Here is a 15,831-nt window from a genome sequence, read left to right on the forward strand (position 1 = left end):
TTTGCTAATGCCTGTGAAATGCATAAATCGGTTAAACTAATGTACAGTGGATGCCATCTATTAAATCTGACTGTTGAGCCTAGAGCCTAAACCTCTGACTACCAGCTGTAGTGAACTGCAGATGGATCTTTAAAATGCAGGGCATGTTTACTGATTCCTCCACAATGAATACTAACGGCAGTGATAATTGGTTCAAGTTCTACGCTTTTTAGAGTCTAAAAGAGATTTTTATTAACTGAAATGAAAGAGAAGGTCGTGATAAATCTGTCTTTGGAAACTCCGATTTCATTTCACTAGATATGATAGAACATAACAGTATTAGTGAACTTCAGAATTGGTAGTGCACGCTGCACGTTATAGAAGCTTTAAAATATTATCTAGCCTTTCTTTTGGATTAGTACTATAAAATACTTCTGAGGACGGATTCATTCATCACTCTTAGTGCTTCCTGTGTGCCAAGCACTATGGACACAAAAATAATCAAGACATGGTCCATGCCATCAGGGAACATATCATATGGCAGGCGAGAGAAGCACACAAATAAGAACAGACTATGACAAGCGTATGTGAGTAGAGCTGGATACTAGGAACGTCATGATGTGAGATGTAGGCAAGTCTGTGTGACACTAGGGCTGGATCTTAAAACACACAGTAGTTGCCAGAGGTTTTTAGAATCTTGCGTATCACATGCTACCAGTACTTCGCTACCGTAGCAACTTCGTTTCATCCTGCCCCTCCTTGATTACTGGTGTACTGTGAGCAAGGAATGGTTCCGAGTAAACTCAGGACGTTAGAGATAATTTACGGCATTCAACTATTTGGGTCTCACTCCTTTCTTCCTCTCTTTTCTTTCTGACCCCCTGCCACTGTACAATTTAAGAAGGAGCCCAAGTATTCCACTTTCTTTTTCCTCTACACCACTGGCTCAGGGTACAACAGATAACCTTCCATGTATGATGGCCCAGGGAGGCTGGACTTCACTTGTTTTAAAAATGACACGGTTGTAGTTGAGAAGGATATACAGAGCTAGACTTACTTCTTCCCTGGTACATTCACTTCTGCATTTGACACATGTAAGCTACTTTTCTTTAATAAAACCACAAAAGCCTGTATTTTTCAGGTATTGCTCTGAATGCGTGAAGTTTCCTCCCTCAAACTTATTTCTGTGGTGAGAATTACTCTAACAAATAGAAAACAAGCTTTATGCAAAAAGCCATTAGGGAAAAAAAAAAAAGGTAAGAGGCACACTTTGTCCATTGGATTCTCCTATACTGTCATGATCAAGTGACATAATATTAAAAGAAATTAAACTTAACAGTGAAATGAAATATCAAATCTCAGACTTACTTACCAAACTGCATGCCCCAATCTCCAAGGTAATTTATTCTGGTTACTTGATGTCCTAAAGCTTCTTTGAGATTTGCTATAAAATTTCCTAGTAATCAACAAAATATATGGTTTCTCATTCTTGTTATCCATTTTGGCATAAGAACCATGTGCTTTTCTATTATCAAAGCATAACACAGAAGTTTTTTTGTTTTGATAAAATTTACCAACTCATTTTTTTTTTTTTTTTTTTTTTTTTACTAAAACATTCATTATGGTGTTTTCATCTATGCTATGGAAAGGGAGAAGAGAATTATTTTGGGGGCAGTTATTCAAAAGAATCTCACAATTTTCACAAGAACTGAATTTTCAGAAGCATCAATGGGAGCTGGGAATACATGTTAGAATAACTGCAATTCCAAAAACAGAAAATAACAGAATCTCAGTAATTAAGAAGAAATAATTTGGCTATGCCCGAAAGAGCCAGAGCCATACAGTGTTTCTTCTCAATAGCTCACTCTTCCTTCTTCCAATCCCTGAAGTCCATCTCCTCATGCCTGCTCCCTAAGAGTACACGGTAGTCCAAGAACTTCATCTTCCTATACTACTGATACTGGTTTAACATTCGACATCTACTCCACTCTCCTAGTGTGTCCTCACCTGCTGCAGAGGCTGGAAGCCTAAAAATTTCATTTCTCAGAATCTCCTGCAGTTAGGGTTTCAGAAGCCATTCATGTCTGCGCATTCAGATACACTTTGCATGAGACTCAGAAGGCAGAAACGAAGTGAAAGGGAAGCTACTTCTATTTTTTTATGAAAGGCACAGCTGTGGAGGGTTTTTTGTTTTTTTTGGTGGCATCGCTAATAGAGAGCACAGTGTCCTGTCATATGACCTCCAAGGGAACTGAAAGGGTATGGGGCTGCCTCTTTTGCTAATATGAATTCTAGAAGGCATGACAGGACTAGCGGCAGCTTCCTGTGACAGTGGTAGCATGGTTGCCACTGGAAGGGACTGCAGAAAAGGCAGAAGCACCCTTGATGACCAAGCTCTATGGTATGATTTGGGGAGTCACTTATGTTACTTTATCCAAAACTTCTTCAGCACTTCCAACAACTTTGCAAACTATTCAATATCTTGTAATAAATCCTTGCCTGCTTTTACAACAGTGCATTTAGTTTCCTGCAAATAATCCTTCACCAATATGCATATCTGACTTAAACTACTGCAGCTACTTCTCTTCCAGCTTCTCTATGTCTACACTTTCCCAGTCTACATAGTTCCTACAGCAACCTTCTTCAGCTGCTACTCAGACTGTATTCCTACTTTCAATTAATTTTTTAATTAGCACCTTATTATCTTGCAAATCAACCAAATGACACAAACCTAGGGTTTTGGGAATGATTTTGGAAAAGTTACTTCTGGTATGTAAGTTTCCATAGACCACAGTTAACCAAATTTACCAAACAGGGCTGTTGTGAAATTAATTGAGCTAATACATGAAAACACTGAACATGGTAAATAAATTCTCAGTATTATCTCTTCCTGGTCCAAATTTTTCCTTAACAACTTTAAACAACTTTATCACGTTCTGTCCATCATTTACTCACTCCTATAGTTTTGACCTACTCATGAAGCTTTTCATATACAGTATATTTTTTATATTCTTTTTAAAATCAAGTCCTACCATTTCCTCTCTCAAAATGCCCCACAGGATCTTTCCAACAATGACAGGTGACTCCAGTTCAATAATGATCTATGCCACAAAGTGCGGGTTGTGCCAATTCTTAAAAATATTCAAACGACAGGTTAAATGACTCTCCCTCAAGCATGCAATAGACAGATTTGTATACCATAAGATAGACTGCATGAGATAAACTTCAAAGTCTCTTCCAATTCTAACTGCAGGTTTTAAATTACGCTAGTGGATCATGTCATGTTTTAAATGAAAATCTTAGCACATACATATACACTGAAGCATTATAGCTATGAAGTATAATAGCAATCTTTCTTCTTATTTTTTTTTTAAGATTTTATTTATTCATTTGACAGAGAGACAGCCACTGAGAAAGGGAACACAAGCAGGGGGAGTGGGAGAGGAAGAAGCAGGCTCCCAGCGGAGGAGCCCGATGTGGGGCTCAATCCCATAACGCCGGGATCACGCCCTGAGCCGAAGGCAGATGCTTAACGACTGTGCCACCCAGGCGCCCCAATAGCAATCTTTCTTAGAACAGTCTTACTTCAATTTCCAATCTTGAAAGCTCCAGTTAGTACTCAAATGATTGAGACTGAGCTTCTTTTTTAAAATTGATATAATTAATGTATAACATCATTTCTTTTTTAAAATAAAGTATATGAACAAAAAACTCTTATGATTATCATTCCCACATAACTGTTTTCATTTTTGCATCTGTCAGATCTTCTCCATATGCATATGTATTTTTAAAAAGTTAAAATTATTAACAAACCTAACAGTTAAAATTGGTTTCTGAGTTAATCTTTTGGTTTTGAAACAAATTTTTTTTTTTACCTCTAAACCAATTTTTCCCATTTTATGTAATATTTAATTAGCATCAAGCTCATATAAATCTGAACTTTGTTTTTTGCCTTATGTTATTTAAGCATTACAGCATTAGAATGCATTATAAAATACAGCCCCGAAGTCATGTTTAGTATTTTCTGTGAAACTAGCGACACTTACCTATGATGGTAGAACGCAAATGTCCAACGTGAAATTTTTTGGCAACGTTAGGTGAACTGCAAATAATTACGAAAGTTATATTTCTGTTCTAAGAACAAAAGCTCTAAAATGAACTAGGTCATGCCTCACAGTTTAGCATAATTGGGGATTAAGGCCTTTGGTAATTTAGGGCAAAGATAAGTGAAAAATTAGAAATTTAGAGCAAAGCTAAATTAGAACTCAGAATCATCCTTAGTGAAACTGATCCTGTCACTCATGAGGTAGTACCATCCACAGAAATGGCACACTTAGGAAGCAGATACATTTAAGGATAAAAAGGATGAGGAAATTCAGAGATATTGTTTTGAGACAAAAACAATGCACATTACTGGGAATTAAGTTTCATATGCCAGCTGTAAACCCTTTATCCTCTTAAAAATTACTGACCTCAGAGAAATTTTGTTCATATGGATATTATCTATCAAAAGTTGTCATCAATAATTTAACAACAGCAAATGCTTCCAGAGCACTCACTACCTGACAGGCACAGTTTCATGCACTTTACACGTATTAACCCATTTAATACTCGTAAGAGTTGTGAGGTAATCTCTCATCTCTTACTTTACAGATGAGGGAACTGAGGCAACAAAGAAAAAGGAAAATGAAGCAAATGTGGCAATATCTTGATGACTCTTGATTCTGAGTGAGAAGGATGTGGGACTTAATTATACTGTTGTGTTTTGTGTATGTTTGAAAATTTCACAAGTTTCTCAATATTAGAAAAAAATAAATTAACATGAACACAGATAAGAGTGGTAAAATGAGAGCTTAATTTTGATCTGTTTCTAAAGCCTTATATAAAGGGTATTACAATTTAAATACTTGACTCTACATTAATATGTGCACAACTGTAGAATTATGACTCTACAAGAATATTCATTTATTATTTAGAAAGAAAGCAAATGTCCTTCTATAGGTTAAAAAATAAGGAATCTTCCACTTCCCACCAAGACAGAATAACAAGGATTAGATTTACCCTTCTGCCTTAAACAACCATAAAACCAGAAAAATATATGAAACACTGGTTTTATAAACTGGACAGTGAAGGACTGTGATTCCTGACAGAATGAGAGCAAAAAAGTTGACCCCTAGCAAATTAAATAGCAAATTTGTGAGCTGAAGCACAGAAATCTACAGCATGGAATGTTTGTATTAGAAAAGAAGAAAGGTTTCAAACCAGTAAGTAACCTAAGGTTCTCCTTTAAGAAACTAGAAAAGGAGGACTAAAGTAAGCAGAATAAAGTTGATTTTTAAATTTTTTTAAATTTAAATTATTCATGGTAACATGTTTTTATTTAAATTCAATTAGCCAACATATAGTACATCATTAGTCTCAGATGTAGTGTTCAGCAATTTATCAGTTGCGTATAACACCCAGTGCTCATTACATCATGTGCCCTCCTTAATGCCCATCACCCAATTACCCCTTCTCCCTAACCACCTCCCCTCCAGCAACCTTCAGTTTGTTTCCTATAGTTAAGAGTCTCTCATGGTTTTTCTCCCTCTCTGATGACTTCCCATTAGTTTTCCCTCCCTTCCCCTATGATCCTCTGTGCTGTTTCCTATAAAGTTGATTTTTTAACAAATGACAATAAAATACTATGAAATAAAATAATAAGCCAGTTGGAGAGACACTGGGGGGGGAGAGAGAGATGCCTGGCCAGCCTTCAGATTAAGTTGCCAGACAAGTAAATGAGCCACCTGGATTTCTAACCCCAGTACAGTCTCTGGATGACCAGAGCTACACATAATAGGAAAGTCAAAGAACCACTGAGCCAAGCCATCCCTGATTTCGTGATCTACGGAGTCACGAACATTAAAATGGCTGTTTCAAGACACTAATCATGAGCTGACACACTTTTCCGTGAAGAATCAGACAGTGAAAATTTTAGGCTTGCAGGCCACCTGGTCTCTATCTCAACTGTTCCATTCAATTCTACTCAACCGTCATTGTAGTATGAAAGCAGCCACTGTAGACAACATGTAAATAAAGTACAAGCCTATGTTCCAATAAAACTTTATTTACAAAAACATGTGGTGGGTTGGATTTTGCCCATGGGCTGAACTTTGCCAATTCCTGTATTAAATTTTAGAGTAGCTTGTTATACAAGAAAAGACAACAAAAATGGCAGGCAACTTTCTTTGAGGGATGGCTTTAGTGTAATTCCTTCCTGGTGTGAAGATGACCTCATGAAGTCCATATCCTTTCTGTGATGTAACTAATGTTTAAACTCAACTTAAAATATCATGATTGGGGTGTATTGGTAGTATAAGATATCTTACTCATAAAATCTGTTTACTCCACAAGAGCATGAGTTTACTCACCAATCAGTCTTGTCATAAACAAACAAGTTTACTTAAGACAGAGAGTCTGTCTTTTTTAAGAATGGCAGAGACAGTACAAGTGTGGAATCCATAAAACCTACTCCTGCCTCTGGTTATCTAGGGGCTAATCATAACTAAGTTTGTTACCATAATAAATTATAATAAAGAATTAGGAAACCTGAAATAATTCCCTCATCAATTTTTAAAAATTCTCCACAGGAATATATAGTTAAGAAAACAAAAGGCTATAACAAGTTCTAACTTTCCGAGTGGGGAAACAGTTCATCAAGACTTTCACTTTTAGGAAGGCAAATACAATAAAATAGAGTATCTCTGATCTCTTCCATGAACTGTCAACTGGTCAGCTATGCTCTGAAAGTGTTCCCTTTCTGTTTTGGTTACCTAAAAACAGTTCAAAAATTAGATGGATGTACTGTACTGATAGCACATCAGAAAGTTATTATGAGGATTATTTAGAGGCATATAAAAACTTCAAGCTATTTTTCCGGTAATTTAAAAATATATACATTATAAATACTACAAGACTCTGTTCTTCGGCAATCACATTACTTTAAAATTCTTAATATTATAGTAACCATTACCTCAGCTTTAAGACTCTACTAAAATGGAAGAACTATTTCTTCCAAAAAAAAGTTAACTATTAAATATTTAATTAAAAAAAAAGCCCATAATCACCAGACTTTTTTTATTGGAGTCCAAAAGTTTTATTCATGGTACAGTGATCAATTCACTGTAATATTAAGAAAATAATATAATCTCACTGGTTTTCTATGTTTCCATGTGTAATTTCCTGAGGCCCCAGATGATAATGGTAAAACACTTACCTGCCCAGCTACCTTGATTAACCAACACATAAGATGAATAGGTACTCACCTGAATTCAACCACGACCTTCTGGGGAAGCCCAGAGAAAAGCTCACTTTTTAATCCATATTTTGAGCCGTCATTGATTACTTGTTGTAGTACTGTCTGAAAAGCAAAAGGCATGGAATATAGAAAAAAATTGCTGTATTCTTAATTACTACGCTTATTCATTCTAATTTACAGAAGTGAGAATTTTACAGCCTTGTCAGTACCACCACCTTCTGTTGCTAATGCTAGTCAGAACAGTAATAAGAACAACTAACATCTATGGGGGCTCTATGCCCTTTTTATACATCACATATATTCATTCTTACAGGAACCAATGATATAGATATTTTACAGATAAAGAAACTAAAGTTTAGAGAGGTTAAGTAACTGCTGAAAGTCCCACAGCAAATAGTGACACCAAAAGCAGAAGGAGCATCTAATATTTATTGAATGTATACTATATGCCAGGCACTGTTCTGACATTTCTTATGTATTTAATCCGCACAACAACCCTAGGACATAAGTATTATTTTTACAAATGAGGAAAGAGAAGCACAAAGAAGTTAAATAACTTTCCCACGGTCATACTGCTATTAGGTCATGTAGCAAAACCTTTTTCACTCCATAGCTAATGTGTTAACTACTGCATGCTGCTGCTACTTCTGTAATACTAAGGATCACAAGAAATGGTAGAAAACAAATACAAAACTGTAATTCAAATGCCTACTGGCTACATAAATAAAAAACAAGGAAACCTAACAGAAACAACAAAAACATTCTAGGTTCATTTTTAGAAATGTATACAGAACTATTACATGGTTCACAAAATTCATACTTCGTTTTTTGCTAATGGTGTGATGTGTTTATTTATAAATGTATTTATCTTTTAGTGTAGGGGTTTCAATTTATCGTGATAGGCTATTTACTCTTATATTGGTTTTGCTTCACAAACTGGATTCTGAGTCCTAAATATATAGTTTACGATGTGAAAAATTGACTATCGTTAAGAGTTGGTTAAGATGGCCACTTGATGGAAAAGGCGGAGAAAGTAGCAAGAGGTAGCAAAGCAATACTTTTAAGAAGCATCTACAAAGCGCGAGGTTAAAGTCCAGATGCTTTTATGTTATCTTTAAGCCTCACAGTCTTAAAAATGGACATTTCCCATTTAATAGATGCAAAAACTAAGGATCAGAAACAGCATGTATTTGCACAAGGACACAGAAGAAATAATAATCCTTTCATTCACACTATATAGTAGGACACAGAGAGAAAGGATTAATGTATGGAGACATTAAAGAGAATAGTGCTTGTCATACATTAGGGGCCCATTAAATGTTAATTATTTACTCTAAGACTATGGCTGCAAGACTGCAAGGGGGGAGGTAAATATTAGTGAGGAAGAATTCAGAGTCAGATTATTCTAAAGGTAACATCTACGCATCCATTTCACTTTCCATCCCTTTTCATGTAATGGATGGTAGACTCTACAACAGGCAATCACAGGAAGTTAAACTCTCCTTTAACAAATGACCCTCAGCTCACTGATATGTCTAGCACAAACAAAAAAGCAACTTTAATAAAGGACTATCTTACGTGCCTCACTTCCCAACCTTCCATTGATAATCTGATCCATCCGCTACCAAGAGGCTCCTTCTCTACTATTTCACTCCAAGTACTCTCAAAATCAAAATTTGAAATGCCACACCTAACAGAATGCTTAAATTGTTTAATATATTACTTTTATGAGTACATTTTTTGTAAAATAAAAAAGTAAACAAGATAAGGCAAAAGTCTAGAGTCCTTTTTGATCATCTGCCCTCCCCAGGGGACCACTTTTCAAACATCATCTTAGCTGATGACTACTCTCCTTGCAACCATCCTCCCTCCTTGGTTGTAACGATATCACGCTCTACTGACTTTTGTTTCTCAGTGTCCTCTGCAGGCTCCTCTTCTACTGCCTGCCACCCCACTCCCCACCCTGTACTCCCTTCTTGCTTCCAGCTCCTTACTTCATACTTCTCCTAGGTATAAAGTTCTAAGACTTCAACTACTACTTACCTAATAAAATCTCTCCTGTGCCACAGACTGGTATGTCCAACTCCAAGATTGGACATTTCAGGCACTTCAAATGGAATATACTCCTCTTCCTTCTGCATTCTCCATCTCCATCAACTTTACCCCCTCACCCAGCTAACCGAGCCAAAGACCTAGGAGCTCCTAAAATTTACCCTTTTCCTTCAACCTTCATAATCAACCACCTATTTATTCATCACCAAACCATGCACATGCCATCTCCTAACTATCATTATAGTTATCTCCTCTGCCCTGGTTTAGACCCTCATCATCTGTCAGCTATACCACTACTAAAACAACCACAACAAAACAATAATATGTAACTATCTCCTTATATAACATACATATTTAATTAAGTCTGTGTTCTATTTAACTCCTTCAATGATTCCCAACATCTGGAAGATTTTATCAATTTCTTGTTTGATTTTTACTTTACATGCATTTCACCTTTGTTTTTTAACTTTGAGAAAATCGATTTGTTAAAAGGCACATTATAATATCCATAAAAATCACAAGGTAGAAGTGGTAGGGTCTTATTTTTTTGTAATAAATATTAAAATGCGATGAATTTTATTAGTATAATACTAAAAAATTATCAAATGTACCACCTGTGGTACACATAACAGACCATGGAAAATGATGACACAGGAAAAAGCTGAAATTCTTATGCAGGGCATAAGACCCTTCACACTGTAGATTTCATATCCTCCCCATGCCATCTTATGTGCGAACCATACTCTATCATCCACTGAAATCCAGACGATGCTATGTTCTTGACCTTCTGTACTCTGGCTCAGGCTGTCTCCTCTGCCTGGAATACCTGCCCTTGTATCTCCCAGATACAATTTTCTTCTTCTTCTTCTTCTTCTTCAAGATTTTTTAAAAAGTTTTATTTTTTAAGTAATGTCTACATCCAACATGGGGTTCGAATCCACAACCCCGATATCAAGAATTGCATGCTCCACTGACTGAGCCAGCCAGGCGCCCCAGATACAGTCTTTATCTTTAGCCCAATTCGAGATTACCTCTTTACTCCTCAAGACAGACTTCCGTACCTTTCTTTACACGGGACTGCAACTTATACATGCCTCCATTACATCATCCGTCACATTATCATATCCACTACATATTATACTGTGATATTTTTTATGCTCTTCTTTTAGATCATAAGCTCCTTGGGGGGCAGAATCCATGCCACTTTATCTTTAGATTTCAGTAATATAGTCCCCAGCAAATAATAAGCAGAAAGTTTATTAAATTAGTGGGAACACAAAAGTTTTAAACTATAGAATGTCAGTGAGCTAGTAAAATTTCTTGATATTCCAATAGATGAATAAGCTAGAGGCCCATCTATTCATTGACAGGTACACTAAAATGTAAGATGCGCTTGTAAGGACTTCTAAGGAAGCTACTACTACCTATTTGTTCTTTGGTCAATAGTTGAAAAGAGTTTAACCATTCATCCTTTCCATGTGTTCAGCCACTTGGTACTACATGTGACTTGAATGCATCTATTGCCTTCTGGCCTAAGCTCAGTCAGCAAAATAATAAAGAATCAGAGCCATTTAAACTAGTATCTCTTTTTCTTTTTTCCCCTTAAGTTTTAGTAGAGCATGCAAAATTGAATTTGGCAAATAAGAAATACATGTGTACATGTAAAACAAAAATGATGTTATCCATTGTGTACTTTAAAGGCACACCTAAAAAACAGAATTTTGTTTGCCTTTTTCCTTTTTAGCTAAACTTGTATTTTCTTTTTTTCCCTCCCCTTAATGAATTAACTATTATTCTAAATGACTCTTGAAAGTCATCTGTAAGCTACTGACAGGCGGAAGCTTGGTACCAAAGTGACAGCTCTTCACAATGTATGAATTGGTCATACCACTTTATAGCTTTGAAAAATTCACTATCTAGTTCCAGTGATTTGGCAGTTCCTACTGTCTTTAATTTCACATTCTAGTCTCCTACGTTTGAAGATGATTTACATGAAGACATTATACTGCCACAGTTAGTGATCCAAACGTAAGCTAACATTAAATCATTCCTGGTGCTGCCCATGTTAATTCAATTGCAATGCATGAACAGATACGTTTTATGCAAGGCTAAGTTTCTACATGTGTAAGCAATGACAAATTCATCTCTGCTTGAAAAATAAGTTTCAGACACAGGTCATTGGCTACGTCAATCTTGATGACTTTATTATGTAAAAATATGTATTAATAATGGTCCCAGGTGCACCCGGGTGGCTCAGTCGTTAAGCATCTGCCTTCGGCTCAGGGCGTGATCCCAGCATTCTGGGATCAAGCCCCGCATCGGGCTCCTCCGCTGGGAGCCTGCTTCTTCCTCTCCCACTCCCCCTGCCTGTGTTCCCTCTCTCGCTGGGTATCTCTCTCTCTGTGAAATAAATAAATAAAATCTTAAAAAAATAATAATAATAATGGTCCCAAAGGGTTGAATTTTTTTCTTGCTATGATCTCAAAAATTCATTAGACATGCAAATGACCACTGCTTAAAGCCTGAAAATAATGGAGCCAGATGTAGAATTTAGGTTTTGAGCAAACAAGAATTATCATTAAAAAACTATAACTTACAACACAGGTACATTCAATACTCCTTTTTCAACACAGGTCTATGGGTGTTCACTAGTTTAGGATGTACGTTTATTGTGACACTGAGCAGGGCTACTGTGAGCAATCTGCTTGTTCCTTTAATAAAAATCACACTAACAACCAGACTCTCAAGGCTACAATGAAGGGAGGATTTCCAGGTGAGAAAGAGTAGCTGGACCTCAAAGGCCCAGATCTTGTCCCTCTGCTATCAACTGAGAAGGATTTGGGAATACTTTTAATAAGCAAGCTAGTGTGCATTCCTAAATCAGAGAAAATCTCATAGTTTGTTCATTGTAATAAAGCATGAAAATTTGTGGCCATTGAAATTTTAAATTATTAAGTAAACACACGCCTTGCTTGATATATAAACCATATCTCTGTCAGTTATGCTGGCTGGAAAGGCAAACTCCATCTAACAGCACATTTTCCCATCTCAGGGAAAACAAAAGAGGTAACATACTGCTGCCTATGAAGTAGACTGGAGTTTGGTAGGCACTCTGGTGAGCTGCATTTCTGCTTTTATAAAAACTGAGACTGTTGGGGCACCTGGGTGGCTCAGTTGGTTATAGTGCCTGATTTCAGCTCAGGTCATGATCCGAAGGTCCTGGAATCGAGCCCCATGTCGAGTTCCCCACTGAGCGGGGAGTCCACTTCTCCCTCTCCCTCTGCCCCTCCTCCTATTCATGCTCCCTCTCTTTAATAAATAAATAAAATATTTATTTGTTTATTATTTATTAGAGAGAGAGAGAGAGCATGCATGCCCAGGAGCACAGGGAGAGGGAGAGGCAGAGGGAGAAGCAGACTCTCTGCTGTGCATTACTAAGCCCGACCAACTCAATGCCAGTATATATTTCTTTTTTAAAAAAAAATAACAGCCTAAAGCGTGCACTATGATAAATTTTAAATTTCAATTGAGATGAAACTCTCAACAAAAGATTTCATACCACTGCCTATCCAGCATTATCTGTCCTCCACAATCTCACATGAGACCCAATTCCTTTATGTCATTTCCCCAACTCCTCCTGGCCATCCTGAGTTTTCTCATCTTTCTTATGCTTATTGTATCAATCCACTTTTTTTGTTTTAATACCTGTTTTATTAAAAGAATAAGCTATCTTATAGTTTCTTCTGTATAAATGCTTCCAACAGATTACAGGCTACCAGAGAGCTGAAACCAGCAGTACTTTTCGTGTATTCAATACAAAGTTCATTTATTTATTCAACAATAGTTATCTTACACCTACTGCATGCCAGGCACTGTGCTAGGAACTGGGGATCCAATAGCGAGAAAAACAGATGCTATAAGCCCAAATGGAAATTATAATTTAAAGGGTAAGAGGCATTAATCAAATAAAAAGAATGTAAAATAGTAACTATGGTAAGTTCTGTGAAGGAGAGATACCCATTGCTGGTAGAGCACATAAACGAAGGGGACAGAAAGGCACAGCCCATGAAATATCAAGAACTGAGTAAGCAGGACTTAATTTGGAGTGGCACTCCAGTAAGGGGAATCAGAATGTGTAAGGTTTTGAGGCAAGAGGAGGCAAAGTGTTAAGAACTGGGGGAAAATCACTGTAGCTAAATCAGAGTGAGTAAAGGAGCATAGCTGGAACAGAACCCATTCTTACCTTTGTTAATAGTTCTCTGTTAATTTTGAAATTTACAGTCCCTTGACCAGTGCTGATTTCACTCACCACTGTATCACATTTTAGCTGAAAAGATAAAAAATCAAGTAAAATAAGTACGTTATAAATGAGATTTGTAGTTTTAATACTATCAAATTGGAGCCCAAAGGCAGCAGATGCATCTCATCTCTTAGTCATGGCATCTGGACCTGGGCCTTGGCCAATCTGTTCAAGTCCATCACTCTGACAAGTTTCCTTCTTTTCCAGCCTAGAACACTATTCTATTTTCAGAATCTCTTCCTCTTTCCCATTCCCTCACTTCAAATTCTCCATCTAACATGGAAGGAAGCCAGCATCACTTCACCCCCACCTTATGTGCCTTGACATGCAGTGAACTCTTTTTATCTCACCCACCTTGCACAAGAGCCACAGGACAGGTCATTCTGTCAGGCCCTATGCTGCAGCACTTGTACCCACACATAAAATGGAAATCATTTAAATGCTTAGTCTTTAGTGAATATACCTTAAAATTTTAACCAACTAGATTTCTACTCCTGGTGTGCTTCCTGATAAAAATCTGGTTTGATTTTCTGATCAAATAAATATTTACTCAGCTACCAAAGCTCTTTGATTATACTCATTCTTTACACATCTTTTTCTGTGATAGTGACTTTCATTGTTCCAATCCTTCAGTGTGCCCAGAAGCCTCTGTGTCACATGTAATAACCCTATTTTAAAAACCCTGTTTTTTATGGTATTACACTAATAATTTAAATTTGGTCATTCTCTATAATCCTTTCCTCTTTTAGATACCAAACCCATCAGAGAAATTAGAAATGAAAGAGGTTTATTAAATCTTCTAGCCACTTCTTCTCTGCAATCATGATTCTATTTACATCTAATCATTTTTTCTCATATTTTAATGCTCATCTTCTCAGAAACTCATTTTAAAAATTACAACCCACTGCTCTAATTTATCAAGCTTGTTCTTTTAAATTCAGAAGTCCATCCAACTTCAATCTGTAAATTTAATTAACACTTCAGTCCTCCTGTAAGTAGTTAATCAAAAAATTGAACAATGTCAGCTCAAGAGGAATGCTTTATAACTAATTTGAAAAATCATCTTAACCTTATAGCACATGGCTAAAATGAATTTAAATTGTATTTTCCAAGGTGCCTTTAACAAAAAAACACTATTAAATTCATTATTATGCCTGAGATAGCCTGCAGAGTTTCTTCTTTAAAATAATAAGTTTGTTAAAATGTCTAAAAAAGATAATAGTGCTGAAGTACCTTCTCTGCCAGTCTCATGGCTTGAACTTGAATATCTGGTCTTGAATGGTCATTGTTGTTTTCCAAAATAGAATCCACAGAGAGCTGAAAATCAGCTACTCCTCTAAAGACAGAAATTGAAATAGGATAAAAACATTACTAGTGTAAAAACAACAACAACAAAAAAGACTAACCACTATGGATTCTCCACATCGACACAATTTTATCAGAAGGGAAGGGTTTTGTTTTCAAAATATAAAACAAAGAAATTAGAAATATCAACTTCTATTTATTTAGAACTTTATCTTCTAAAGTTCCTCCTCTTCTATTATCTAATTGTAACTTTATAATATCTCTGTGAGATCGGTAGTTCAAAATGTAATAAAAATGTAAACTGATGTACACACATCTACATAATTACCCAAGCTGAAACATCTTCTGACATTTAATAAGGAATTAGAGAATTAGAAATTAGAGGATGAGACTCTATGGGCAGAATAAATGGACTAAACCACTGTCTGTCTAATCCATTGTCACTGACACAAAAGGATATATTTTAGAGGGGTACAAATGACTTAATTCTTACTCTTGAAATTCAGGGACATGCCTAAAATACCTGATATCTGTTTCACATCACATTAAACCACCTAGTCAACAAAGACCATTAAGAATTTTCTTGGGCCTTGGGGCATGTGGGTGGCTCAGTCAGCTCGGTGTCTGACTCTTGATTTTTGGCTCAGGTCATGATCGCAGGTTTGTGGGATTGAGCCCCTTTTTGGCTCCATGCTGGGTATGGAGCCTGCTTGGGATTCTTTCTCTCCCTCTCCCTCTGTGCCCTTCCTCATCCCTACCACCCCGATCGTGTGCTCTCTCAAAAAATATATATTAAAAAAAAAAAAAAAGACTTTTCTTGAGCCTTAATACATTATCCAGCAGCCTAGTATGGATTATGCTTTACAACTAAACTCACCTACTGACATTTGAGCTGTAA

The 15,831-nt window shown here is 36.5% G+C and overlaps 1 protein-coding gene across 6 annotated transcripts in view; it reads right to left on the reverse strand.

The window, feature by feature from the left end:
* Positions 1-15,831, reverse strand: part of RARS2 (arginyl-tRNA synthetase 2, mitochondrial) — a 55,950-nt gene that overhangs the window by 22,873 nt on the left and 17,246 nt on the right. For all 6 annotated transcript variants that reach the window (XM_040627527.1, XM_008687445.2, XM_040627524.1 and 3 more), the window contains 5 exons: positions 14,862-14,964; positions 13,572-13,655; positions 7,284-7,378; positions 4,026-4,081; positions 1,352-1,435 (listed from right to left, as the gene is read on the reverse strand). In XM_040627527.1, the coding sequence (XP_040483461.1) occupies positions 1,352-1,435; positions 4,026-4,081; positions 7,284-7,378; positions 13,572-13,655; positions 14,862-14,964 (422 nt within the window). The remainder of the gene's footprint in view (positions 1-1,351; positions 1,436-4,025; positions 4,082-7,283; positions 7,379-13,571; positions 13,656-14,861; positions 14,965-15,831) is intronic.

The sequence above is a fragment of the Ursus maritimus genome, unplaced genomic scaffold (assembly GCF_017311325.1).
Source record: "Ursus maritimus isolate PB19 unplaced genomic scaffold, ASM1731132v1 scaffold_13, whole genome shotgun sequence".
NCBI classification, from domain to species: domain Eukaryota; kingdom Metazoa; phylum Chordata; class Mammalia; order Carnivora; family Ursidae; genus Ursus; species Ursus maritimus.